This window comes from Xyrauchen texanus, chromosome 37, assembly GCF_025860055.1.
Source record: "Xyrauchen texanus isolate HMW12.3.18 chromosome 37, RBS_HiC_50CHRs, whole genome shotgun sequence".
In the NCBI taxonomy this organism is placed as follows: domain Eukaryota; kingdom Metazoa; phylum Chordata; class Actinopteri; order Cypriniformes; family Catostomidae; genus Xyrauchen; species Xyrauchen texanus.
Genome location: NC_068312.1, coordinates 35,108,609 through 35,134,781, shown reverse-complemented (window position 1 = coordinate 35,134,781; position 26,173 = coordinate 35,108,609). Strand labels below are relative to the sequence as shown.

Here is a 26,173-nt window from a genome sequence, read left to right as displayed (position 1 = left end):
ATTAATCTGACTGTTGTGTCTCTCAGCAATTATGAGCCGTAATGCTCAAGTTGTTTATTTAAAGCTATTCGAGCCATCACAGAGAGCTGTTGTATGTAAACAATGACTGACGGATTCACTTCATGTCACCAACTGCTCATATTACACACAAAAAATGATATTTTGCCACCACTTGCTGGCTAACATATGTAATGTCAAAAAATAAAAAATACATTTAAGAGACACTTATACAGTAACTTTTAACAGATCTGAACTACTCTTACACTTTAGTTTAGAACGGCATGAACAAAAGCGGAGTGCTACACACAGTGAAGCGTCGGAGTGCTGATGGTGTCAGACCATCAGTGTTCATGGAACGTCTCTCCTCCACTCAGATTGGAGGACCGGAAAGAACTGTTGTATGTGTGTGTATACATATATAAATACAAGTGTCATTTCCTTACATTAATGTTGTTCCAAACAAGACTTTCTTCAATAAAAAAAAAATGTTATACAGAATATTAGCCTTAAAGGGTAACTAAACCCCTGCTCAGAGTCTGACTCCACCCACTAGCAATATTTGAAAAATGCTGGAAAAGTGGGCAGACCCCAGCGGGGATAGAGGGGACTAACCGAGGGCGGGGCTGAGCGGGGGAGCGTGCACCTGAGACTCGTAGTGACGGATTAATTGACAGCTGCTGTCAGACTCTAAAATGGAGAGTGACTGGAGTGACGCAAGTAGCTTTGCCACGGAGCGGTCTTTTGAAGTCGAGGACTTTTCTCCCCCACATTCACCTGAAGTGGAGGAGGGTGAATTGTCTGTGGACACAGGGCCGGAGCCATATCAATTCGAGCCGCTGGCTCAAACTGCGGTTTTAACTCCCGCATCGCGATCGGCCTCGCAAGGGAGAATGGGGCCAGTGTTTAGCTCGTACCAAGGGCGTGGTGAGCTGGAACCTGCCTACGTCAGCTCTCACCGCTTATGTCACGAACTACCGCAAACAGCCAATAGGAAAATTCAACTGCAGTAGCCACCGTTCAACCTGAAGAGGGCAGCACTCAGACGTTTTTGCACCATATATTGTAGAATTAAAACACTTTATACACAAATGTCAAAAAAATTACTTGAATCAATGATCAGTACTAATAAAGCCCCATTCTTACAGATCATTAACTAAAAAAAGTTGGTTTAGGGTTTAGTTACCCTTTAATGATCATTCACTTGCATTGTATAGTAAAATAAAAATGAATCATTCTGCATGAATTTTCCCTTTAAAAGGTGCACTCTGTATTTGTTTGAATGCATCATCTTGGACTTACAGTGACGCCTAGTGGCGTAGAGGAAGCATCATTTAAAAGCCAACAATTTTAGGGGACAATTCCATTTTAGAAAATCACTCTTCATTCAGCCAGGATGTTTAAATCCTGAGTGACTAATAACAGGGTGGTTGCTGAAATTCAGCTAGTCATGTTATTCAAATATGCAGCCCCATTGAGGGACCCTCTTTATGTAGATTAAAGCAGCTTTTATAAGGTTTCTGAGAGGAGTCTTCATCTCATGCTACTGGTCATGGTTGTATACACACACACACACACACACACACACACACACACACACACACACATTTCAAAATCTCAATTAACTTTTCTTAAAACAGGGAAAAACTACTGAGTGCACCTTGAAATGATCTTCACGTTTGGAACGGCCTTGTCACTAATAAATTATTGAAAGAAAAAATATCTTCCTCATCAACAGCTTCCAAAATCCATACTGTACACACAAGACCTACATGTGTGTAACTTTGGTATTTTCAATACAAATAAAATATTCAGTTACGATATTGTAAAGGTAATATTGATCATGTTAAAATCCCAAAGCCATCTCTCTCTCTTAGTCCTGATACAAATAATCTTTAATCTCTTGCTGGTCATCTTCTTGTACATAACATATAAACACAACACACAATCAGCAACACAAACAACGCCATAAAGGAGCAGGCAACAGGACACACAAATGAACACAGACAGAATTCAATTACTTTTATATGCCAAGACAAAAAAAGCAATCAATAGATGACAACATGTAAAAACATTTTGTTACAGATAATTATATAAAAAAGGCAAAGAGTTTTTCCATTTTACTACGTGAAAGAACTAATTTACAACGGAGTTCAAACTCTGGCTAAGCCAACAATCCAGTCTTAAACGCTTTCCAACCGCTAGAAACAGGACCGTTTCCAATTTCCATTCAAAAAAAGACATAGCTGTCAAACTTCTAAAATTCCAACATTTTAGCATTTACACAAGCCTGCATCCCTAAACAAGTCCAAAGCAGTCTGCAGATAATGAAAATGGTTTCAACTTTTGCTGCACAATTTAAGAATCCCAGTTTGTTTCTACATACTCACAAATCCAAGTGTATAAAGAGAAACTTCAGCTTCAGAAAGTAAATTTACAGAAACTATAGACTAGGCAAAGGATGACGGTGGGAAATTTAAATAAAATCATCTTTTTATGCAGTAGGCTCTAATAAAGGCCAAACAATAAAAATGTATGCACAAATGAAGGGGGCTTTCTCAAGCTTGTTTAGTGTGGGTCATTTTTCAGAAAGAATACATACACTTTACAGTACAAATCCTAAAAATAAAGTGTAAATAATTTTTTGAATGTGGGATGGAAAAAACAGTGGCCTTTAGACAAGCCACCACATTACAATTCCACACGTATGGAGGCTACAGGAACGAGCGGTTAACATGTTAAGGAGAGGTGCGAGGTTAAAAATGCGCACAGAAAAATAAAAAAAATAAACCACACACAATGAACTCCTGTATCACCATTTACTATTCTTGGAATTTTTTCTTTATACAAGATCTAGTTAACGCAATGCAAAAGTAGTATGCCGTTCATCTACATGGATTGAAGTCTTTTGTCTTCAGCGTTACGGTCCTCGTTTCTGTCCATCAAAGCAAATGTATGAACACAGTGATGCAAGACAGGCTACTGTACTCGCAGTGTGTGAATAATTAGATTTTTCAAATATACAGAGTCTTTTACCACAAAAGCATCACCAAGTGCTGTTTGTTTTTTATTCGTATTTTGATGCATCTCCCAGTGACGTTGCATGTCCGCATTTATTCCTTTGTATTGCTCCCGTCGTCTTTGCATTATACCGCCTTGCCCAAATAATGAAAACATCAACAAACTGACAAAAGAGTAAAGGTATTTTCCCATTGTTATCTATTGCTTGTATTGAAAGAAGCATAAAAATAAATGAATATTGAGGGAGGAAAAACAATGAATATCTGATAAGTTCACTAGATTGAACGCTGCCATTGGAATCTTTTTACACAAAGAGTCATCAGGAAAAGCAAAATGTATGTGCTTTTAACTTTGAGGGAGGTTGTGATTTTATAACAAATACAATTGGAAAGAAGGCGTCCATGAAACCGAAATGTCCAGTGATGGGTGGACTTTTCAAAAATGGATTCTCTGTTCCTTTTTTTCAACTTCTATTTTTGGCTGCCATTTCCTGTTGAGGTTGGAATGGGGTGAGAGAAGTGGAAAAAGGAAGATCATTCAGCAGGAAGTGAAGTTCAGTCATGGTTCAGGGGTCATGGAGCTCTCACTGGTCAGATCTTGCCTTCTTTGGACCAGTGCCTTTCCTATAAAGAAGAGTCAGGAACAGAAAAACGTTTTAGCAAATGCATCTTACCTTTTGTTTTTAAGATGAAATAGGCATGCATTATTTACTGGTGGTGAAAAGGAAACTCACAAATCAGGTGACGAGACTGGTCTCTTTGCAACTGGTTTGGCCGCAGAGCCATCTTTACTTGTTTCTGCAAATAACACCAAGAGTATTTAAAAAAAATTATAATTCATTCATAGGATTAAAACATATTACAAGGTTCCCACACATTTTGACTAATATCATTTCTTCCATGATCTTTTCAGTCGTTTGTGATTTCTGCAGAAGTATTACTAAAACTGATTTGATTCAGGTCAATTTGCCAACCGATTCATTAAAAATAAATTCAAAAGAACTACCTTCCCCAGGCATTTTTGATTACAAATGCAAATAATTTGGATTCAGACCATTTCCGATATACCAAGGAATCATTAAGGCTTATTTTTTTAATCGTTTTGACCAATTCACTGAAAAGAACCAACTCAAAAGAACTATGGATTGTGAGCAAAGTTTTATCCTACACAAGAGCAATATTTAGCCAATATAATATTTTAGAGTACAGCATAGCTAAAAAAAAAAAAAGTTTATATTCACTATAGAAATTTCCATTACACATAAAATTATTATTTTATAATTAAAACTATTTTAATAGATTTTTACCAATTCCCTATTAATTTCAAGGCTTGGAAAACACTACTTTAAACTCCCTGATATTTCCAGGTTTTTACATTCCTAATGATAACATCACTAGCTCTGCCATGTTGTAACATTTTCCATTCTGCCAAGTTACACACCTTGTAGCCACCTGACTTGCGTGGCAGGGCCATAGCCCTTCTCATTGCGGGCGGCGATACGGAAGATGATGGCGGGTTTGGTGGTGTAGTCGATGTGGGCGTTGGAGAGACTAGATGATTGCACCAGGCAGGACGGGCTGGGCCCACAGTACACCCGCATGAAGGCGAGCTGAGCCGGAGTTGATGCTTTCGCCTCCACTGTCTGTGAGCTCTGGATGGCCAGATACACTGAGTACTCTATGATCTTCCCTGACGTCACTGAAGGAGGCTCCCAGGTCAGGTGGGCACCATCAGGACTCTGAAAACAAAGAGATGACAAATGTATTTTAGAAAAAAAAATCTCAATTGTAGTAGTTTTGAGAGCACAAGCTGTTTGCAGTGACTAACCTTGCTTATTTTAATGGCACACGGTGCTCCAGGGAAGCCAGGTAAACATGTCTTAAATGCAGAGACCTCAGAGAACGTTCCCCGGCCACATGCATTGATACCGGCAACGCGGAACTTGTAAGCAGTGCCAGGAGACAGCTCTATTTTCTTCATCCGGCTGTAGTCTGGTATTGCCCCGGAATCATCCTGCAACATCACGGACAAAAAGAGGAGTTCAATTTGTCCACAAACATTGCTAAAGGAAATTACAAAAATGTGTTTTATACGGTTTAAATGGCACCATAAATAGTTATTCTCAATGGCCTTGGAAACCAGCAAATTATATACTAGGGATGCACCGATATGAAAATTTGTGGCCGATACCGGTTTTGGAAGAAAAAAACCCTATTGGCCGATACAGATATTTTGCCATCAGATCACTGTTTGACAGAATAAAAAACAAAAAAAACAAAAACAAAAACAAACAGGTACATTTGTTATGTTCTAACAATGAACAATTCCCCTTAATAATTTTACTCAATGTGAGAACCAAGGTTAATAAATTAAATATGATATGTTCTTAGGAGTGCCAGCCAAGTTAACAAAGTGTGATGATTATCAATTATAAATAAACCATTGTTTTGTTTTTTTTATAACCGCCTTTACATGCTTCGAATAGATTTACCGATGGGCGATTTTATTTTGGTCAATAACTGGCTGATAAATATCGGTGGCCGATACATCGGTGCATCCCTAATAAATACAGAAGACTAATTGCTGGCGATGTGATTGACAACATGAAGTTAAAATGTATCCCATTTACTTCATTATACACATTATCAACCATTGCAACTAAGTACATACAAAATGTTTAATGAAATAAAAATCTAGTTTAAGATAATTAATACATGTTTTCTAGTTTTTCCACATTACAGGGATTAAAAAAAACAATTAGCGCTGACGACAGCGTATTCACGTTGCATATGTACCAAAAACAACGTCACCCCTCAAGCGTTTTTGTGGAGCTTTCCTACCGATGTCCGGGGCCCCACACAACTGCATAGTGGTTAAAACCAATACTGTATGATACAATCATAATACTGTGTGCCTTCACAGATTTGCGAGGTTCCCCATGCCATGGGCACTGACACACCCCTGACCCATACGGACACTGGCATTTGGACCTGATGCTGATAACAGCTTGGAAGTCCCCTTTCCTCTTTGGCCAGGATAACACATCAGCTTTGTTTTTCAAAAACTGTTTGCAATGTGGACTCTGCAGACCAAAAATAAAACCCAGTTCCACTGTTCTACTTTCCATCTAAGATGAGACCGAGACCAGAGAAGTTGGCAGTGCTTCTGGACAATGTTGATGTACGGCTTCAGCTTTGCATAGTTAAGTCTTAACTTGCATCTGTGGATGCAGCGGCGAATGGCGTTGACTAACAAAGGTAAATAAAGTTATCCCAAACCCATGCTCATGATATCCATTACAGATTATGTTTTTTAAGTCTGTTTACGCACCGAGATTTGACCAGATTCCTTGAATCTTTTAGCTATATTGTGCACTGTAGAGGGTGAAATGCTCAAAATCCTTCAAATTTGTCATAGGGGAACATTGATCTCAAAGTGAGATATAGATATATATGAGTGTTGGAGCACCTTGCTCATTACTTACATCAGTAACAGGTGAATCATCTGCCGGCACATAATAGTGAGTGACAACCATGTTTGTCACCTTGACGACTCCAACATCAAACCACTGATGCTCTTTCTTCACTGGAGGCTTCACAACAGCTGGAGGTGCATCTTGCTTCTAAATGAAGACATGTTGAGCAATTTTGTAAATATAATTTTTTTGTACATCAACAACGTCTGAAATAACCAAATCTGTGCAGTAATTATAAAGTCCCAATGGTGAACTCACCCCAGCTGCAGACTCTATACCATTGGCCACCTCAGCTAGAGAGGTGGCCGCTTGAATCTTGGCAGGGCTGGTGACCACCATCGGCTGAGATGAAGCAAAAGTACTTGATGGGGCCAGAGCTATAACAAAAAGAGGCATTGTTCTACAAGCACCAAAAAATGAAGACCACTCCAACATCTGAACCACATCGTCTAATATTTTTCCAGCCAAGTGTAAGGGGATTACTTCAAACTAGTTTTGAGTATTAGAGTAAACAATCTGTTAATCTTTACTTTCCTTCGAATTAGTGTATCAATTAATTGTCGATTAATTAATTTCAGGACAAATGTGTTCTGTAATTATGATACCAGATGTCGATAAAGTGGTTTATACAGCACTGCATGTCATGCCTTATCCTCTTCACAGAAGTGTAACATGTACATACTTAAATAATTTTAAAAAATGGTGACTGGGCACATTCTTAGGTAGGAAGTAAATATATTTGATGATTTTTTTAATGTTTGTTGTAATGCATCATGTACCATGATTTAATCGACAAATTAATCAAATATATAAATATTTGCAGAGAAATGCCCCAATTAACAATTACACAAAATTGAATGATTAAATAATTATATTTAAATAATTATAAATATAATAATTCAGACATTTAAAATGCCTTACATTATTGCAGCAGAATTGTAATCTGCTTGTTTGAGAGGCTGTTCGGTCAACAAAACGATCACTTAATAAACTCTTACTCTCAGCAGAAGTGCGAGGAAGTAGACGGGCCACAGTGGCAGTAACAGCGGTTGCCATCTCATGGCCATTGCTCTCAGATGCTGGATCGTTGAGACTGTCTGCTGGTGCCAAGGCCTCGGTGGGCAGTGCAGCTGCTTCAGCACGCAACTGCAGGGCTGCAGCCGCCTGTGCCTCCTGCAGCTGTGTCTGCTGCTGAACTAAGGCAGCAAGCTCCTGCTGGGTCAAAACTATAGGGATGGTGGTGGACTGCTGCCCATCCTGACCTGCATTACCTTCACCTGAGACAGAGGAAGTAAAACAACATCAAGTATGTCAAGCTGAGATTTTAAAGGGAGAAACCAACTGTAGGCCTGAGTAGTATTCTTTACATAGCAGTGTGTCATTCACTTACGGAGTACAGCCTGCTGAGCTGCTTGTAGCACAGCCTGGATGGCGAGGGACTGAGCCTCTTCAGTAGCCGCAGCCTGTGCAGCAGCCTCAGCTGCTGCAGTCACTGCCAGCTCCTCCGGGGTCAGTCCAGTCACCATGAGAGTTGTCTGCTGTCCTTCGGCAGACATCAGCTCCTGAGGCAGAGCGAGAGCTTCAGAGTCCTGCGCAGCAAGACTCATCGCCTCTGCTGCCGCCACACCAGCCTCCATCTGCTGTACACACAAGAACAGTAAAGCGTCAATAAACCAATACAAAGGCGACTCACACAGGAAAACTTGATATTCCATTTAGAGGGGATGGAAGACTTTCATGTAGAAAATGTTTGCATCACAAAGCTCCTTTTTCAGTCGACCCACACCACTTATGGAAACAAAGCTGCAAAAATCTTTTTTCATAAATCGTAATGGTTAAGTGGTTATGTAAAAGGTGCACATTTACATTTAGAGTGGTTCAGTAACTTGGACCACTCTAATGGACATCAGTGAACTACATGGGTATACGGAGGTTAGCCAACTATAACATAAGTCTAAAAGATACAGTAGAAAAATAGATGTTTAATTCTAAAGCCCAAACTATCCTTTGATTTAGATGCTTAGTGTCTGCATACATTCGAAAGCTCAGCCTTTCAAAGTATAATTCATTTGACTGTGCGTGCATTCACAGGTGGTTGGCGCATGCACGCTACGACTCCTATGAGATACGGCAGAATTTTTCTTCAGGACTTTAGACCTATAAAGATGTCTTGATAGTCCTTCAGATTCCCGTGACCTCCTTACACGTGCCCTTGATGTGTAAAATCCACTGTTGTTGTTTCTACATTTGTCTCCTGATGTTCAGCAGTGATCACATCTTCTAGCACTTTGTGAAAGCAACGGCTCAACTGTGAGTGTTGTCACCTTGTGGACCACCTAATTAGTGCCAATAATTTCTGGAGCATGCTCAGAGTATGCGCGATTAGAAAAATCAGGCCGCACATGCTCAGTGCTCGAGCACTCAGCTTATTTCATCACACGACATGTACAAAGATGCCTAGCGTTTACATCTGACCCAAGTATACTTTTTGGTCAAGCCACAGAGGGTTGAAAATTGTCACAAAAACTACATTAAAATTACTACTTTTGGTGCAAGAAACCTTTACTAAAATTCCAATTACACATAAGCTAGTTTATTTTTTTTAGAAAGCTAAACAGCATTTATTTGTTAATGTCAATGTTGTAACAAACACATCAGATGTATTCATACAAAAAGGTCATGTAAAATTCATGCCAACCTAGTTAAACCTAGTTTTATTTCGCCCTACCTCAGCCTGATCTCCTTGGCTGGGTTGCGCTTCCATAGCAACATGAACCTGTAGCATAGTGCCCTCATCACCCGCTGCACCCTCATCTATGGCAACCACCCTGACAGCTCCCTCTTCACCTAGTTCTCCCTGACACTCTGTCTGCATGGGCTCTTCTGCAGCTGCTACAGCCTCAGAGCTGCTCTGCTCCATGGCTTCCGCCTCTCCCGGTACTTCTGCCACCACTGCAGAGCCAGCCATGGATGAGATTTCCTGCAGGAGGACAGTGGAATCAATTAGAAATGGAGAACGAAGACAAAATACTTAAGAGCATCTTTATATTATGAGAACAAAATGCATGCATTTGTCATATTAATGATCAAAACAATCAGGATACGGTCAGGTCCACATGGCTGCTTATTATTAAACAGACAGGGGCCATTTATTCAATATGAGAAGTAACCAACTACAGTTGCATTTAACACTTGTTTTATGATATATTTATTGGTGGTTAAGTGGAATAACTTGCTATTAAATGCCCATAAACCAAACTCATTTTAGGCCATGCAATTACATCAACTACTACTCCCTATAAGTGCTCACAGTAGCTTCTTGGGGAATTTGTTTCCCAGCAGATGGATATAAACTGGTGCAACCCGACCCCCCTGAAAACCGGCAGTAACATTAGAGAGCAGTTCATACCGGTACTGATGGTCCTGGAGTTGGCGTGGCCTGTGTCACGATGGTGATGGCTCTGCTTTGTGTTGTGGGAATGGCTGGTTCTGTGGAGGATGTGGGTTCTGAGCTGGTGCCACTGTCACCCTGTCCATCAGCATCCTGTTGAGCTGAAGAAAAAAACACAGATGCTTATTTACAACAATAAAGCCTGGCTGAATCCAGTAGCCAACAATTATTTTACAGTTACTGTAACAGCCGATACACAAACACCATTAAAACCACCTGCCTAATATTGTGTAGGTCCCCCTAGCGCTGCCAAAATAATATTGAGATGATATTTTTCACACCACAATTGTACAGAGCGGTAATCAGAGTTACCATAGACTTTGACAGTTCAAACCAGTCTGGCCATTCTCTGTTGACCTCTCTCAACAACAAGGTGTTTCCATCCACAGAACTGCCGCTCACTGGATGTTTGTTTTTGTGGCACTATTCTGAGTAAATTCTAGAGACTGTTTTGTGTGAAAATCCCAGGGGATCAGGAGTTACAGAAATACTCAATCCAGCCCATCTGGCACCAACAATCATGCCACGGTCCAAATCACTGAGATACATTTTGTCCCCATTCTGATGGTTGAAGTGAACATTAACTCAAGTTCCTGACATGTATCTGCCTGATTTTATGCACTGGTGCCACACAATTGGCTGATTAGATAATCGCATCGATGATTGTTAGTGCCAGACGGACGGACTGGTTTGAGTATTTCTGTAACTGCTGATCTCCTGGGATTTTCACACATAACAGTCTCTAAAATGTACTCCAAATAGTGCCAAAAAAATAAATAAATTGAGTGGCAGTGCTGTGAATGGAAATGCCTTGTTGATGAAAGAGGTCAATAGAGAATTGACAGATTGGTTCGAACTGACAAAGTCTACGGTGACTTGGATAACCGCTCTGTACAATTGTGATGAGAAAAAGATCTCAGAATTCTATTCTGAGATGCGGGTTGGCGACACGATATTAGGCAGGTGGTTTTAATGTTGTGGCTGATTAGTGTATATTAAGTGTTAACACTAGAGCTTCAATTTTAGAAGTGAATTCAAACATTAACATTAAAATGTACATTACTACTTTTGTAACTTGCCATACACATTTATCCTTTTTGGATTAGTAAAAATAGGAAAAAAAAAAATTTGAATTAGAAAAAATTAAAATAATAAACAAATACAGTGAGGAAAATAAGTATTTGAACACCCTGCTATTTTGCAAGTTCTCCCACTTGGAAATCATGAAGGGGTCTGAAATTGTCATCGTAGGTGCATGTCCACTGTGAGAGACATAATCTAAAAAAAAAAATCCAGAAATCACAATATATGATTTTTTAATAAATTTATTGGTATGATACAGCTGCAAATAAATATTTGAACACCTGTCTATCAGCTAGAATTCTGACCCTCAAAGACCTGTTAGTCTGCCTTTAAAATGTCCACCTCCACTCCATTTATTATCCTAAATTAGATGCACCTGTTTGAGGTCGTTAGCTGCATAAAGACACCTGTCCACCCCATACAATCAGTAAGAATCCAACTACTAACATGGCCAAGACCAAAGAGCTGTCCAAAGACACTAGAGACAAAATTGTACACCTCCACAAGGCTGGAAAGGGCTACGGGAAATTGCCAAGCAGCTTGGTGAAAAAAGGTCCACTGTTGGAGCAATCATTAGAAAATGGAAGAAGCTAAACATGACTGTCAATCTCCCTCGGACTGGGGCTCCATGCAAGATCTCACCTCGTGGGGTCTCAATGATCCTAAGAAAGGTGAGAAATCAGCCCAGAACTACACGGGAGGAGCTGGTCAATGACCTGAAAAGAGCTGGGACCACCATTTCCAAGGTTACTGTTGGTAATACACTAAGACGTCATGGTTTGAAATCATGCATGGCACGGAAGGTTCCCCTGCTTAAACCAGCACATGTCAAGGCCCGTCTTAAGTTTGCCAATGACCATTTGGATGATCCAGAGGAGTCATGAGAGAAAGTCATGTGGTCAGATGAGACCAAAATAGAACTTTTTGGTCATAATTCCACTAACCGTGTTTGGAGGAAGAAGAATGATGAGTACCATCCCAAGAACACCATCCCTACTGTGAAGCATGGGGGTGGTAGCATCATGCTTTGGGGGTGTTTTTCTGCACATGGGACAGGGCGACTGCACTGTATTAAGGAGAGGATGACCGGGGCCATGTATTGAGAGATTTTGGGGAACAACCTCCTTCCCTCAGTTAGAGCATTGAAGATGGGTCGAGGCTGGGTCTTCCAACATGACAATGACCCGAAGCACACAGCCAGGATAACCAAGGAGTGGCTCTGTAAGAAGCATATCAAGGTTCTGGCGTGGTCTAGCCAGTCTCCAGACCTAAACCCAACAGAGAATCTTTGGAGGGAGCTCAAACTCCATGTTTCTCAGCAACAGCCCAGAAACCTGACTGATCTAGAGAAGATCTGTGTTGAGGAGTGGGCCAAAATCCCTCCTGCAGTGTGTGCAAACCTGGTGAAAAACTACAGGAAACGTTTGACCTCTGTAATTGCAAACAAAGGCTACTGTACCAAATATTAACATTGATTTTCTCAGGTGTTCAAATACTTATTTGCAGCTGTATCATACAAATAAATAGTTAAAAAAATCATACATTGTGATTTCTGGATTTTTTTTTTTAGATTATGTCTCTCACAGTGGACATGCACCTACGATGACAATTTCAGACCCCTCCATGATTTCTAAGTGGGAGAACTTGCAAAATAGCAGGGTGTTCAAATACTTATTTTCCTCACTGTAAATAAAAACACCAACACACACTAATACTGTCCGTTACAGATGGTCACCAACATATAATGTATGACTTATTTTCCTTGATCACACTAATACTGTCCGTTACAGATGTGGGTCACCAACATATAATGTATGTAACCACTGTCTCCTTAAGATGATTCGCTTATGTTTTCCTCTTTTGTAAGTCGCTTTGGATAAAAGCGTCTGCCAAATGAATAAATGTAAACCCACGGGAAAAGGAAGCTAAAGTAGCATGAGACACATACCTGTTCCTTCTCCAGTCTCCAAGCTGCTAGTCGCAGTTGTGGCAGTATTGGTAGTCCCCGTTTCATGGGTTTCACAGGGTGGGTTTGAACACACCCTTTGTACGCTGCCATTCTGTCCAGCTCCAACAGATGATGACGCCTGAGTTGGCGTATTGGTAGTCCCCGTTTCATGGGTTTCACAGGGTGGGTTTGAACACACCCTTTGTACGCTGCCATTCTGTCCAGCTCCAACAGATGATGACGCCTGAGTTGGCGTATTGGTAGTGCCCGTTTCATGGGTTTCACAGGGCGGGTTTGAACACACCCTTTGTACACTGTCATTCTGTCCAGCTCCAATAGAAGATGACGCCTGAGTTGGCGTATTGGTAGTGCCCGTTTCATGGGTTTCACAGGGCGGGTTTGAACACACCCTTTGTACACTGTCATTCTGTCCAGCTCCAATAGAAGATGATGCCTGAGTTGGCGTATTGGTAGTGCCAGTTTCATGGGTTTCACAGGGCGGATTGGAGCACACACTCTGCACAACATTGCTCTCCCCACTGTCTGTAATGGAGGTTGACTGTGTAGCAGTGTTGGTCGTGCCCCTTTCAAGTGTCTCACTTGGTGGATTCGAGCAGACCTGCTGGACATCTCCTTCACCAGACACAGTGGACGTGTTTGTGGTGCCCGTATCCTGTGCCTCACAGGGAGGGTTGGAGGAAACGGGCATCAGTGTAGAGGAGATGGCTTCTTTGCTTTTGTTAGAGCTCTGCACTGTTCCTGTCTGATCAGAGCCCATGTTGGAGCGGGCCGTGGTGGAGGTGTTGGTGGTACCAGTGCGGAGATTCTCCTGCCGTGTGGTACCAGAAGCGCCACTGCCATCTGCGACGGGTGTGGATGGTTCAGACCCGGAAGCAGAGGATTCAGCAGACGAAGATGCCCCTGTCTTGCTGTTCACTGTTCCCATCTCATTAGAGCCCATGTTACAGCTGGCAGTGGTGGCGGTATTGGTGGTGCCTGTGTCGTGGGTTTCTGAAGGTGGGTTGTTGCACACCTGTCAAGTCAAGTTCGTAATTTGCTCAGTTCACACAGATACACTAGGCATTGAAAAGCTTATGACAAGGCTCTAAGGTGGTCAAATTACAATTTTAATATTCCTCAAATTTAAGATGAAACTACATTTGTATGTTAAAATAATAGGGATGGGACGATATCAAATTTCAATATAAATCGCAAACCCAAAAAAATTATGAACCAGATACAAAACTCGATCTTTTGAAATATGAAATATTGTTTTCAGTGCATGTGATCATAAATGAAATGACCCATGTAACATCATCTCTCTATGTTTAGTTCACGCAAGGTCCTTGAAGTGCTTGAATTTAGCTTTTAGAAATTTAAGAACTGAAAAACCTGGAAAATCGCCTTGTTTAAATTAAAATGGACCATTTCTTCTGTATAGACTAATTTCAAAGAGGAGACCCCACACTCCACTTATATATATATATATATATATATTTTAACAACACAGACGCGCTAAAAAACGAGACTTCTCTCTCATTAATGAGCCACAACACCTGTTCGAGTCTGTGAGATGCACGTTAAACTCTTAAAGTAATAGTACCATTATAGTGTTTCTTATACAAATGAATGTAAACTTAAAATGTTATTACTTCTAAATTGTACACATTATTTCAAACATTGACAGCTCATTTCATTATTATATAGGGGTGTGAATCTTTGGGTTGAAAGCAAATCGATTCGATTCACAGGTTTGATTAGATTGAAAAGCTATTTTTGCTAATTCAAAATGATTCACAATGAAGTTCGATTAACGATTCGATTCTGCAGGTTTTTTTTAAAAAATGCTTTTATAGTATATTTAAATACTTCCCCTAAGGTGCCTTAAGTAAGAAAAAGACAAAATGCTTAACATTGTTTATTGCACCATAAGTAAATTGAAAGAAAATGCATGTAGTGGCCATGCAATGATTTGGCAAATGTTTGAGTGCGTTTGACTCGTGACAAGAGTGCTATTGCGAGTTGTCATTTGCTCATGAGATGGTGACCATCCGGAGGAGATATGAAACATAAGGTGCTTGATGAAAGACTCAGAAAATGTTTCAGTGAGAGTTACGGAGAGAAGGTGCGATCCCGTGAAGGAAGAGTGCAGCACGTGTCTGTGGGGAGAGGTAGAGCTGTGAAGGCGCCCTTACGCACTAGACAATGCAGTCACATATGTCTCATTTAAATCTCACATGTAACTAATTTAATATTTCTATATTCTAAAATATTGTATACTAATTTGCTGAATCAAGATTCATTAAATTTTTAACAGTTTAAATCGATTATTGACCAACACTAGCGATTCTCATTTAAAAAAATAAATAATCATATTTCTAGATTCAATGCATATGAATAGGCAGGATTAGTAATCGATGCATCGAGAAAAACTAGCGAGTCATTATACCCATATTATATATACAATTTCAAGAAATAATATTAATTGATAGAATGTAGAATTCTTATATTTGTATAAAGTTAAAATGTGATAATCAAGACAAACAGATTATTAAAATATAAACATGTTCAGATACTGTTTTCAGGACAGGTTCTGTTCAGTTCCATTGTGTGTTCTGCACCTGATCAGCCTATCTGTAGTCCTCTAATTTTTAAGGCTTATTTATTTGTGATCTTTTCTTATAGTGAAAGGTATATGAGAAACTCTTATTATTTAAACTTTGAGCATTTAAATTGTGTATTAAAGAACTTTATTTTGATGAGAAATTATAATGGGAATTTTGCACAAGCATTTTTCAAAAACTAAAAAAAATTTTCTGCCATTCTTAATTTAAGTGTTATAATTTCAAATCGTGAACCTTGCATCATATATTCTCCCATCCCAATAAAATACACATTTGAATTTTGGTGTGCCAAGCACTGAAGATGGGCTAAAACAGATGCATTGCAACAAATGAAACAGAACCAGGGTCACAACGTTTATTTAAAAATCATATTTCTTGTAGATTTTTCCCACTACCTTTAAAATTCATATTTACTTAGAATTTTGGTAATACTTCAGTGATTTGTTTTTTTTTTAACAGCCCTGTTGCCAGCCCTACGAGACTTAGGGGGCTTTCACACTTGGTTCGATTGCCTGTTCCGAACCAGAGTTCGATTGCTCCCCCCTCCCCCCTGCCCCCGATGGACTGTGTTCACATTATATATTTGTATCCGAACCGCGGTACGCTTGCGTCATCAAGCTGCAGCTGGTGCGTAATCGTGTTGCTTGATAACCGCGAAATGAAAAGGCGTCAAAATTCAATGAATAGACTTGCTCGGTTCACATTTGTTCTTCTTTTTTTTAACCTTTGGTTTTGTTTTCAACATCAAGATACAGAAACACACTTGCGTCTGTCTGCCGCAAAAATACTGAAATCGTTCAAAAGACAGCGGGCTGTCCACCCGCGAAGACAATTTTTGCGAAGGCAAGCAGAAATCATCTCTCTGATTGCAGTGCGTGTGCGTCAATCCCGCTTTTCGTCAAGGTAATTGTATACACACACACGCACGCACGCACGAAAGTAAACCCTTTCCGCTCATTTTGAAAGTGACGCGTGTGAGACTGACGACCACATTATACGTCATCAGTAGCGGTTCACTTCCGCGGTTTGGTTCGATTGCGTTCATATCAGCAGCGAACCGTACTGGAGTTCACATGAACCGTACCCCAGACCACCTTTTTAAGCGGACCCGAGTACGGTTCGCGGGTGCGCACCCGAGTTCGGAAGACAGCGTTCACATCATCCAAACGAACCGAACTCTGACGTCATTCGAACCGGAGTGCGCACCAAAAGTGCTAGTGTGAAAGCCCCCTTAGAACACTAGTATCGATGATATTAAGTGAAAGGAAACTGAAATAGTACTGAAGTGTCTACTTGCAGCGTGAAAGTTCAGAATTGTCACCTGTTGTTCCACGGCCATGTTGGCAGAGGCAGTCGTAGCAGTATTGGTGGTGCCTGTTACATGTGTCTCACATGGAGGGTTGGAGCAGACCTGTTCAGTGCCCATTTTAGCAGATGCAGTTGTAGACGTGTTGGTCGTTCCAGTCTCGTGAGTTTCACATGGGGGGTTGGAACAGACCTGTTTGGTGCCCATTTTAGCAGAAGCTGTTGTAGCTGTATTGGTCGTTCCAGTCTCGTGAGTTTCACAAGGAGGGTTGGAACAGACCAACGTCACGGTACCAGCACTGTCACCCACACTGTCTCCAGCATCAGCACCGGTGGTAGAGGGCTGCTCGGATGTGGGAGAGGCCAGGATGGAGACAGGCAAGTCCTGTGCAGGCTGGGCCTCCGCACCACTGGGAGTGGTGATTAGAGTCACTTGAGTTGGTTGGGTTGCCGACTAAAAAAAAAACCAGACAAAACCGGATTGCCAAACTAAAACAACACTTTTGAGATTAGCTGCCACTTCTTTAAATAACTAAATGTATTAAAACTGAACAGACTACATTTTGAAAGGAGAAAAAAAAAAAAAAAGAGTTTGGATGCAAATTTCCATGAATTCAAATTATTTATGATTTACTGCAATTATTTTAAACTATTGACAAACCTTATTGTAACACATCAGGACCACTGTCTTTTTAATTGATACATGTCTTGTTTGATCAGAGATGTCTGACCTGCATTGTGGCAGTGGCGAGGCTGGTCTGGGCAGCAGATACAGTGATGGCTGCGGGATTGATCACCTGACTGGCCAACGTGGCGATGGAGGCAAGATTGGTGACCGGTGTCACCAGGCTAGTGCCCCCTGTCACACTGCTTGTTACAGTACCAGTTACTGTGCCCAGAGTTGTGACACCTAAAAGGAATGTATATTTAGAAGAGTATTTTCATTTGTAAAAATCAACTAAAGAAAAATAAGCAATGTGAACAAACTTTGCACACAGTCATGCTATGGGAAAACCCATGCCAAAATTATAGCACAAGTTTTAGCCTGAATATGCATACCTGTGGTGCCCTTGACGACCAATGTGGTAACAGTTGGTTTGCCAGCTGTCACAGTGCCTGGTGAAACAAGACGAACTCCACCCATTGGAACTGTACGCAGGATGGTGCCAGGCTGACCTGGCGCACCCTTCAGGACCACCTGAACGCAAATATTTAAAAATCACAGGCCACTCAAAATACAGGTTAAATTTAAAATTAGATGATCAGAACCCAGGCTGATAACCTAAAATAATTGTGACAATCATCACTACACACATTTATGAAATTTAAATGAAAACTCCCAGGTTTTCTAGATTTATCAGACTCATTCTGCATGGGTCATTTATCATTTGAGCTTGAAGTATGTTTCTGTAATGAGTAATATTTTCAGCAGCTATGGAGACTCACCTGTGTGACACCCTGTTGTCCTGCCCCTGTAGCCAGTTTGGGCACAGTGGTTATGATTTTGCCTTGAGTGCCAGGAGTAACCATCTTGGTGGTAATAATTGTGATCGGGGACTTGATGCCAGGACTACCAGCCACACCTAGTGATAAGAGGGGAAATAACAGGAGTATGAGTATAATATAGCTACCAAATCATACCATGTCTAAAGTGGCTTAACTCAAGAATACATCAGTACACATTACAATAGATATTAAAAAATAAAGCATAATAACTGATTCTAATACGAAACTGGCCTGTACCTCCTTGTTGAATGGCAGACATTGGAATGGTTTTAATATAGGTGGTGCCTGGTTTATTGGTGGTGTTTGGAGAGACACTGCTAATGCCCAGGATAGTGGGCTTGGTGCCAGTCCCTCCTGCCTGGCTAGTTGTAATGATAGTGGTGGGCTTGCCATCTGCAGATGTGACCAGCTTCAAGATGGTACCAGCAGGCAGAGGAGTCTTTGTCTAAGAGAAAAAAAGAATGTAAAAAAAAAAAAAAAAAAATCGAAAGCTACAAAAAAAATTTTTTTTTTTCATTTTAGATTGCAAAACAGGATCAGGCTAAGAAATTTCTTTTAAAGAAATTTTAAGAAGAGATTTTCATTATTTCTTATTAATAGGCTAGATTGCAGACCTGTATTAATGTGACAGGGCTGCTTCCAGCCTGTCCAGTCACTGCAGAAGTCTGTACTGGTTTGGTCTGAACAACAGACATCATTTTTCCGAGACTGGAGATCTGTGAATGGTGAAGGGTTATTATATGAAGGTTAGCTACAGTTGAATCCACAGTTTAAAAAAAAAATAAAAAATCAGTTATTCTATGCCATGGACTAAAGCAGAAGGTATTGGTAAAATGACCAGGCTATAACTTGAAATTCAGTCTGTTTCCTTCAGATGACTTGGAATATAACGCATGAGTCAATGGACCATGTCTTTTGTCCTTTAAGAGCTTGGCAGTGTAGCTCACCATCCTCTTTTATTGTATGGGAAAGCAGTCAAAACATTGTTAAATATCTACTTTTTAATTCTACAAAAGAGTAAACAAAGTTTAAAAAAAAAAAAAAAAATATATATATATATATATAAACAATGCCAATTACATGTATTATTCATTATAATGCCAACCTTTAGGATTGGGATTACCTGTTATTATAGATTACTTTGAAATCTTGTAACTACATTTGAGTTGAGAACATAAACAATGGTTGTTCATCTTACCAAAGCGCTGCCGCCACTCATTGTGATGGGGCTCTTGACAAGCGTTATAGTTTTGGTGACCCCTCCAACCATGGTGGTGACAACCTGGGCCTGCTGGGCTACGGTCACCGTGCCAGATTTGTGTACAGTGATGATGGGGCGAGTTGGGGTGTTGGGAGTAGATATGGCTGAAGTGCCGACCTGGGCTGCAGCCGTTTTTAGCATTCGGGTAGCAGGGTTAGTAACCTGGAACAGGAGGAAGATGTTATGGATAGAGGACGTGGATATTTTGTTTCATTCATGTCCATCAGATATCACAAAAAGGGAAGTTCACTGACCTACAGCTGGATGCTGAATGAGTTAATGAAAAGTAGCACTTCCTGAACATTTATTAATTCAGGGCTCGACAATAAGCATGGTCCATTAGAGACAGTGTGAGAGTGTTTTGGAACAGATGACGGAGTCATCTAGCAGACTGTCATGAGGATTTGTTGAAATTGCAACGTATCCTTTATTGTTAGACCAAAGGAAAAAAATAAATAAAGCATTTTCAAAGAGCATTTTCAAAATTCAAGCATATTTCAAACGTAAAAACATAGCTGTAAAAATCAAGCCTTGTACAAACCCCGATAATATTGTTGTACAATTTTAAGCCATTATGTGAAATAAAACAAATTGAATTGTAATTTCTTTTCTGGAAAGTAAACCATTTTAATGAGAAAAAAAAAAAAAAAAAAAAAAAGGGGGCAGTGAAAAAGTTGTCAGGGACAGTAAAAATCTAAACAACTGGCTGGCAGAAATATCCTTAAGCCTTGTTCACATGTACGTTAAAGATTATATTTTTCTACTGGCCTGATTTGGCCTGTACATTTTTACTGCCCATGTCAACATTTTCCCTGGCACAAAGAATTTAAATTTGGGTAATAGTTTTCTGTATGTTTAAGTGCCAGAAATACCATTTATGTCTTTCATTACATGCAAGGTTTTCTTCCCAATAATCTAGCTTTGGTGGAAAACTATGGCATACGATGTAAAAACAATTACTGACTGATTTTTAATTTTCAACCCATTCTTACTAATGCCTCAATGAATATCACAAATCATTCTCAGAATTTCAACAAAACCTAGACATGCAACGTGTCCTTGGTGATAAGTTTATCAGCAGGTTTCGCAACAACATTTAAAGCATCCAACTTAGGGATGGGCACGAGTACTCGGGTACTCTCACATGGCAGCAATTATCGATCATGAAAACGATGATCGAGTGATCTCGCATGATGTGAATTTTCACTTAATTCAAAATCAATTGACAATTACCTGACAACTAAACACAAACATGTACCCCTCAAAGTCACAACGTAATCAATCTCAAAAATAAAAATAAGCTCCCTCTTTGACATTGATTATCAGAGACTTCTCATGGCAAACAAACTGATACGATGCTCCAATGCTACCATTACAATAAACAGAGTAATTAACCAAGTTTTGAAAACCTGTCTCTGTAAAACGTTTGCAAAACACGCTTAATCGTCATTTAATGCAAGACCGTTGACTCGCTAAAGGATATTATTTACAAAAGTGAATGATTGTCACTGACTAAACCTCCCTGCCCTGTGTGACGCAACACACACCTGCATCTCGAAAATTTCCACTCAAGTTTCAAGGTTGGATATCGATATAAAGTGTCATACCTTTGGACTTTCCTCAGTTGAAAGGTGGAAATTTTGACTCAGTTGAATGGAATGCTTCATGAATCACAGCAACAACAATACAGAGCATAGTGGCTTTTCTAACAAGAGCGAACATTTGGACACACACGGGGTTGCACTCGGTGGATTGTCATTTGTAACAGCAAATCTTGGCAATAATAATAAATAAAATTCAGTTGTCGAATAGTTGCATGATGTCATTTAACATAACTTCAGAACATATAAAACTATAATGATGACAAGCGAGACAATAGGAGCGCTGCAGCTCGAGTGTCTGATAGAAACACTGATCACAGCTTGGCGATATATCTTTATTTCATCCTTAAAGTTCATATAATACGGGAGCATGCCATGTAAATAAACTCCAAAACTGTCATTCTCTGTGCGGTTCAACCAGTCGCGGAAGAGACCCAATCTGTGCGGGTGGGCGAGACCGGCAGATATCTAAATTTCCACCGGCTGATGCACACTAACACAGAGATGCTCATCTCTTACCCCCGCTGTTCGCAGCTCATCATCATGAGATCATCAAGATAAGATCAATCTTATGTGAAAAATAACATTAAAACGACAATGAAATTTGTGTGTAATATATATATATTTATATATATATGGGTTTTGGATAGGCTAGATTGACCAATGCTTACCAATAATACAGTTTTCATTTACCAAAACTATATTAAAATGCCCAGACTTTGTCAACTAAAACTTGACTTAAAAAAAAATAAAAATAGGATATTTGACACAGGACTAAGACTAAATTAAAAAACAGATGACAAAATTAACACTATTATTCAGTTGCCAGGTCATTAGTAGTGTATTAATGCAAAGCCAACATTTACGTGTTCTTAACGTCACTTTTATTTATCAGTATGGTACCACCTCCGCCTCATTTTGAGCCAGGACAAACCCTGCCAATGGTTATGGCATCTCCTGTTATTTGAAAATATACTTTTCAGACAGTCATTAAAAAAAAACTGGTGCACACCAAGATTACATTTACATTTATACATTTGGCAGATTACTATGGTAACCTGAAGGAAGAACAGGCAGATGCTCGTCGTGCCCATTCTTTCATTCAGTTGGGCAGCGAATCTTCACATAATGACAAAATATGCTGCATTATATTTTGATTATGCAATCTTTTGTACATTTTGTAACATCATATTTCATAACAGCCTATAATAATAAATAGACGATACACTGGAACAATAAGACGCAATGCAGCAGCCATTAGATGTTTCTCAGACATGTTTTCATATATAGTTATTAACATGTAATTGCCCCTTGAGTTCTCGGCAAGTACTCGAGTAGACAAAATGACCAAAATGCCCATCCCTAATCCAAATGTTTTGCAAGGCAAGGTTTGACAATGTGGCATTTGCCTGATATGGCAAGGGACAGTTCCATCAACTGGCCCATAACTTCCTCACTCTGGCCCCAGGATGGCAGGCCATCCTTATTTTTTCTGCCCTGAATTCATGCATTTTCCTTTTTTAATTCAATAGGCAGACATTTTTATCCTAAACAAATTCACTGTTAAATTCAATTACTGCACTCACCATAACAGGTGAAGCTACTTTGACGGTAGCGGGATGAGTCGTGGATCCTGGAGTCATGGCAACAGTCTTTACTAGGGTGGCTCCTGCAGGAACATTTAACAACGTGGTCGTGGAAGAGGGCGGAATCTTCTGTGTGGCAGCTGCAGCTGCAGCCAAAGCAGCCATGCCGCTCATCTGAGGACTGCTGCCGATCGGCTGGAGACCAAAACAGTAAAAAAATGTAAAAGGTGCACACTGTAAAATGTACGTTTTTGTTCACTGACAGCTAGTGACGTAAATGCAGCGCCATGCACGGTTATCAATTGTAAAAATGTGCTAGTAAGCCATGATTAAATTATTCTGCCAAAGTGTCCAACTACTGGGGATTAAGGTTATATTCAGAAATATTCAGCTGGTCACGTGATCTCAACATGATTGCAAGTATGTGCCAGCACCTGATGTAGAATAAAGAATAATATTCTTGGAGATTGATACGGATAGTCTTTATTTAATGTGTGAGTGTTTTTAAACATAGTAGTACTAGGAAACACTGAGTTTAGGGATGTAGACCATTAACCAGCATTAACAATTTCTCAACTAATAATATCAGTTAAAAATCAAACTAGATGTTATTTCAAGAAATAACAGACTGGGGCCTGGATAGCACAGCAAGTAAAGATGCTGATTACCACCCCTGGAGCAAGTTTAAATCCAGGGCATGCTGAGTGACTCCAGCCAGGTCTCTTAAGCAACCAAATTGGCCCGGTTGCTAGGGAGGGTAGAGTCACATGGGGGTTGCTCTCGGTGGGGCACACGGAGAGTTGTGCGTGGATGTCGCGGAGAGTGGGAAGAGATAGTGGGAAGCTTCCACACGTGCCATGTCTCCGAAGTAACATGCTCAACAAGCCACGTGATAAGATGCGCGGATTGACTATCTCAGAGGCAACTGAGATTCATCCTCCGCCACCAGGATTGAGGCGAGTCACTACGCCACAATGAGGACTTAAGAGCGTATTGGGAATTGGGCAAAAAACTGCAGACCTAATTTTATTGGTTTTACATGTAGGGAATTATATATACACATGAGGGCACTGTTAACACAAACCACTGCCTTCCACTCAGTTTGAAAAACAAATATTAAGCATGTGCTCTGCACTGTGTGGGAACATTTCGCCTGTGAAGACATGTTTCGATACAAATTGTAAAATAGGATGTTAAAGTTTAATAGTAGCACGAGTACAATGCGGTACCATATAAAAACAAACATTTGCAAGCCTAAACATCTAAGAGCATGTTTATAGCCCCCGCTTATGTTGCATGGGTCGGGATACGGGAGTGTGATGCGCGGCTGGACATCAGTGCTTTCGGAGTGGGTTTCAGTCTCTTCGGAGCGGGGTTCAGTCTCTGCGCTTCCCATCAACATATGGACAGCTGCCTAAGTATATACATGTTGAAGACAAACAAAAATGATTGGGATTGCCCAGCAACAGAATTTGTGGGTAAGCTGACTGTTTTTATTCTTCCATAATTAAACTGTCAATTTATCGTCTCGTAGGTTAATAGGGCGTGCAAGCAATCCATTCAAATATTTATGAAATATAAGGAAATATACTGTATTGTTCATTCAAATGTGGATGTAATAATTATTGCGAAATATACACATGCGAGCCCGTTTTGTTTCAGACAATATAGACTTAAAACATATTTGCTGTGTCCGAAACCAGGAAAATGCTGCCTTCAGAGGCAGGATGAAAATAAGGTAGTTTTCAAACTGTTCGGAGACCAGTTTACTTAAGAGTACCATGCATTCAAACAAGCTATCAGTGAAGCCATTAGGCAGATTAGATTAGGCAGAAAGGCAACAAGTCAGCTGCCTACGTTTTCGGATGCAGCTATCGTCATGCCTGTTTGGCCACTGTTTGATTCATGGCTTATCGGTTATCCGATTAATAACCGGTTAATACTGACGGTTACTCTGTTGGTTAGCCGAAATTTGCTTCCCTAATTGAGTACAATCTTTATACCGATTGCAATACATACCGTGCCCTGTGTGCTCTGTGCAGGGACAACCATGCGGACCCCTGCAGGAAGTGATGTTACAGTGACCGGGGATTTCGCCCCTGGGATGGCCTGACGTACAGTAACAACGGACGTCCCAGGTGTGGAATGAGGCGCTGCCACTTTAAGAATAGCTAGGAATGGAAAAAGCATACATACGTTAACATGCATTTAGGGGTAAAGTTTAGTAACAGAAACTTAGGGTTACTTATAGCTCACCCAAAAAATTTTATTTGTCATTTACTCACCCTCATGTTTTTCAAACCCCTATACAATTCATCTGTGGAACACAAATGTGATGTTAAACAGAACATTTACCGCAGTCACCATTCACTTTAATTGTATCTCATGTCCATACATTGAAAGTGAATGGTGACTGAGGCTACGATTCTGCCTAACATCTCCTTTTGTGTTAAAGCACACAACATGAGAGTGAGTAAATGATTTCTGTGTGAACTCCTTTTTAAGGTAGTTGCATAGCAGGAATATAAGAGATTTGAAAAAAAAAATACATGCATCTCTCAAATTTGAAACCCAATTAATGCATGTCTGTACCTGGCCCACGAGGTGAGGCTGCTATTGGGCTGCCTGGCATGAAAGTAGTGGTTGAAGGGACTTGTGGCACCAGTGTGACCCCAGAAATGGGCATGCTCTGAGCTGCAGGAGCAGCAGAGGCAGGTGCAGGACTCTTGGGCGAGTTGATGGGCAACGACGAAGTGGGGTTGACGGTCGGAGACATGGCAGCTGTCGCAGCAGGGATGTCATATTTCTGCAGCTGTAGCAGGTATGTGTCTGCTGTGGGCACTGCCCCCCAGCTCACCTCCAGAGAGTTGGTGTTGGCACGGACCAGTTGCACACGTGATGGAGGCAGAGGACGATCTGATTGAGAAAGATGATCATACAATGAGCATAATAAAGCATTTTCTCCACTAAGGTAACAGGGATTATGATTGAATTGTATTGAATTGACAACAAGGAAAGTATTAATGTTTAAGGTAAGTTTAGGTTTTCATTCTGTGTAAATGAAATGCTACATCAAGAAAACAAGGCCAAATCACAATTCAGAATACAGACATGAAAAAAAAAAGACCTGAATTCATATGCAAATACTACAATGACATCATTAGATGGTTTCCTTCCACTTATTTTTATGTGCGTTTTGTGATATTGCATAAAGACTGCTGGATGGAAACAACAAGATGTGAATAAAATCTCAAATGCACATTTAAAAAGTTCACTAGAAGTGAATCTTTTTTCCGATAAAAAAAAAATAAATGA

General features: G+C 40.2%; 1 protein-coding gene across 4 annotated transcripts in view; it reads right to left on the bottom strand.

The window, feature by feature from the left end:
- Positions 1-1,845: 1,845 nt before the first annotated feature.
- LOC127630852 (host cell factor 1-like) overlaps positions 1,846-26,173 on the bottom strand; it is a 32,592-nt gene continuing 8,264 nt past the window's right edge. For 2 of the 4 annotated variants that reach the window (XM_052108681.1, XM_052108682.1), the window contains exons 9-29: positions 25,451-25,774; positions 24,878-25,029; positions 22,859-23,053; positions 19,609-19,833; positions 19,025-19,126; positions 18,648-18,855; positions 18,351-18,487; positions 17,964-18,102; positions 17,636-17,814; positions 16,921-17,358; positions 12,976-14,008; positions 9,903-10,045; positions 9,222-9,473; positions 7,884-8,133; positions 7,492-7,770; positions 6,752-6,870; positions 6,503-6,640; positions 4,846-5,031; positions 4,459-4,756; positions 3,752-3,815; positions 1,846-3,641 (exon numbers count right to left, since the gene is read on the bottom strand). In XM_052108681.1, coding sequence (XP_051964641.1) covers positions 3,602-3,641; positions 3,752-3,815; positions 4,459-4,756; positions 4,846-5,031; positions 6,503-6,640; positions 6,752-6,870; positions 7,492-7,770; positions 7,884-8,133; positions 9,222-9,473; positions 9,903-10,045; positions 12,976-14,008; positions 16,921-17,358; positions 17,636-17,814; positions 17,964-18,102; positions 18,351-18,487; positions 18,648-18,855; positions 19,025-19,126; positions 19,609-19,833; positions 22,859-23,053; positions 24,878-25,029; positions 25,451-25,774 — 4,901 coding nt within the window. In that variant the 3' untranslated portion in view covers positions 1,846-3,601. The remainder of the gene's footprint in view (positions 3,642-3,751; positions 3,816-4,458; positions 4,757-4,845; positions 5,032-6,502; positions 6,641-6,751; positions 6,871-7,491; positions 7,771-7,883; positions 8,134-9,221; positions 9,474-9,902; positions 10,046-12,975; positions 14,009-16,920; positions 17,359-17,635; positions 17,815-17,963; positions 18,103-18,350; positions 18,488-18,647; positions 18,856-19,024; positions 19,127-19,608; positions 19,834-22,858; positions 23,054-24,877; positions 25,030-25,450; positions 25,775-26,173) is intronic. The other 2 variants (XM_052108683.1, XM_052108684.1) reach the window with 2 other exon arrangements.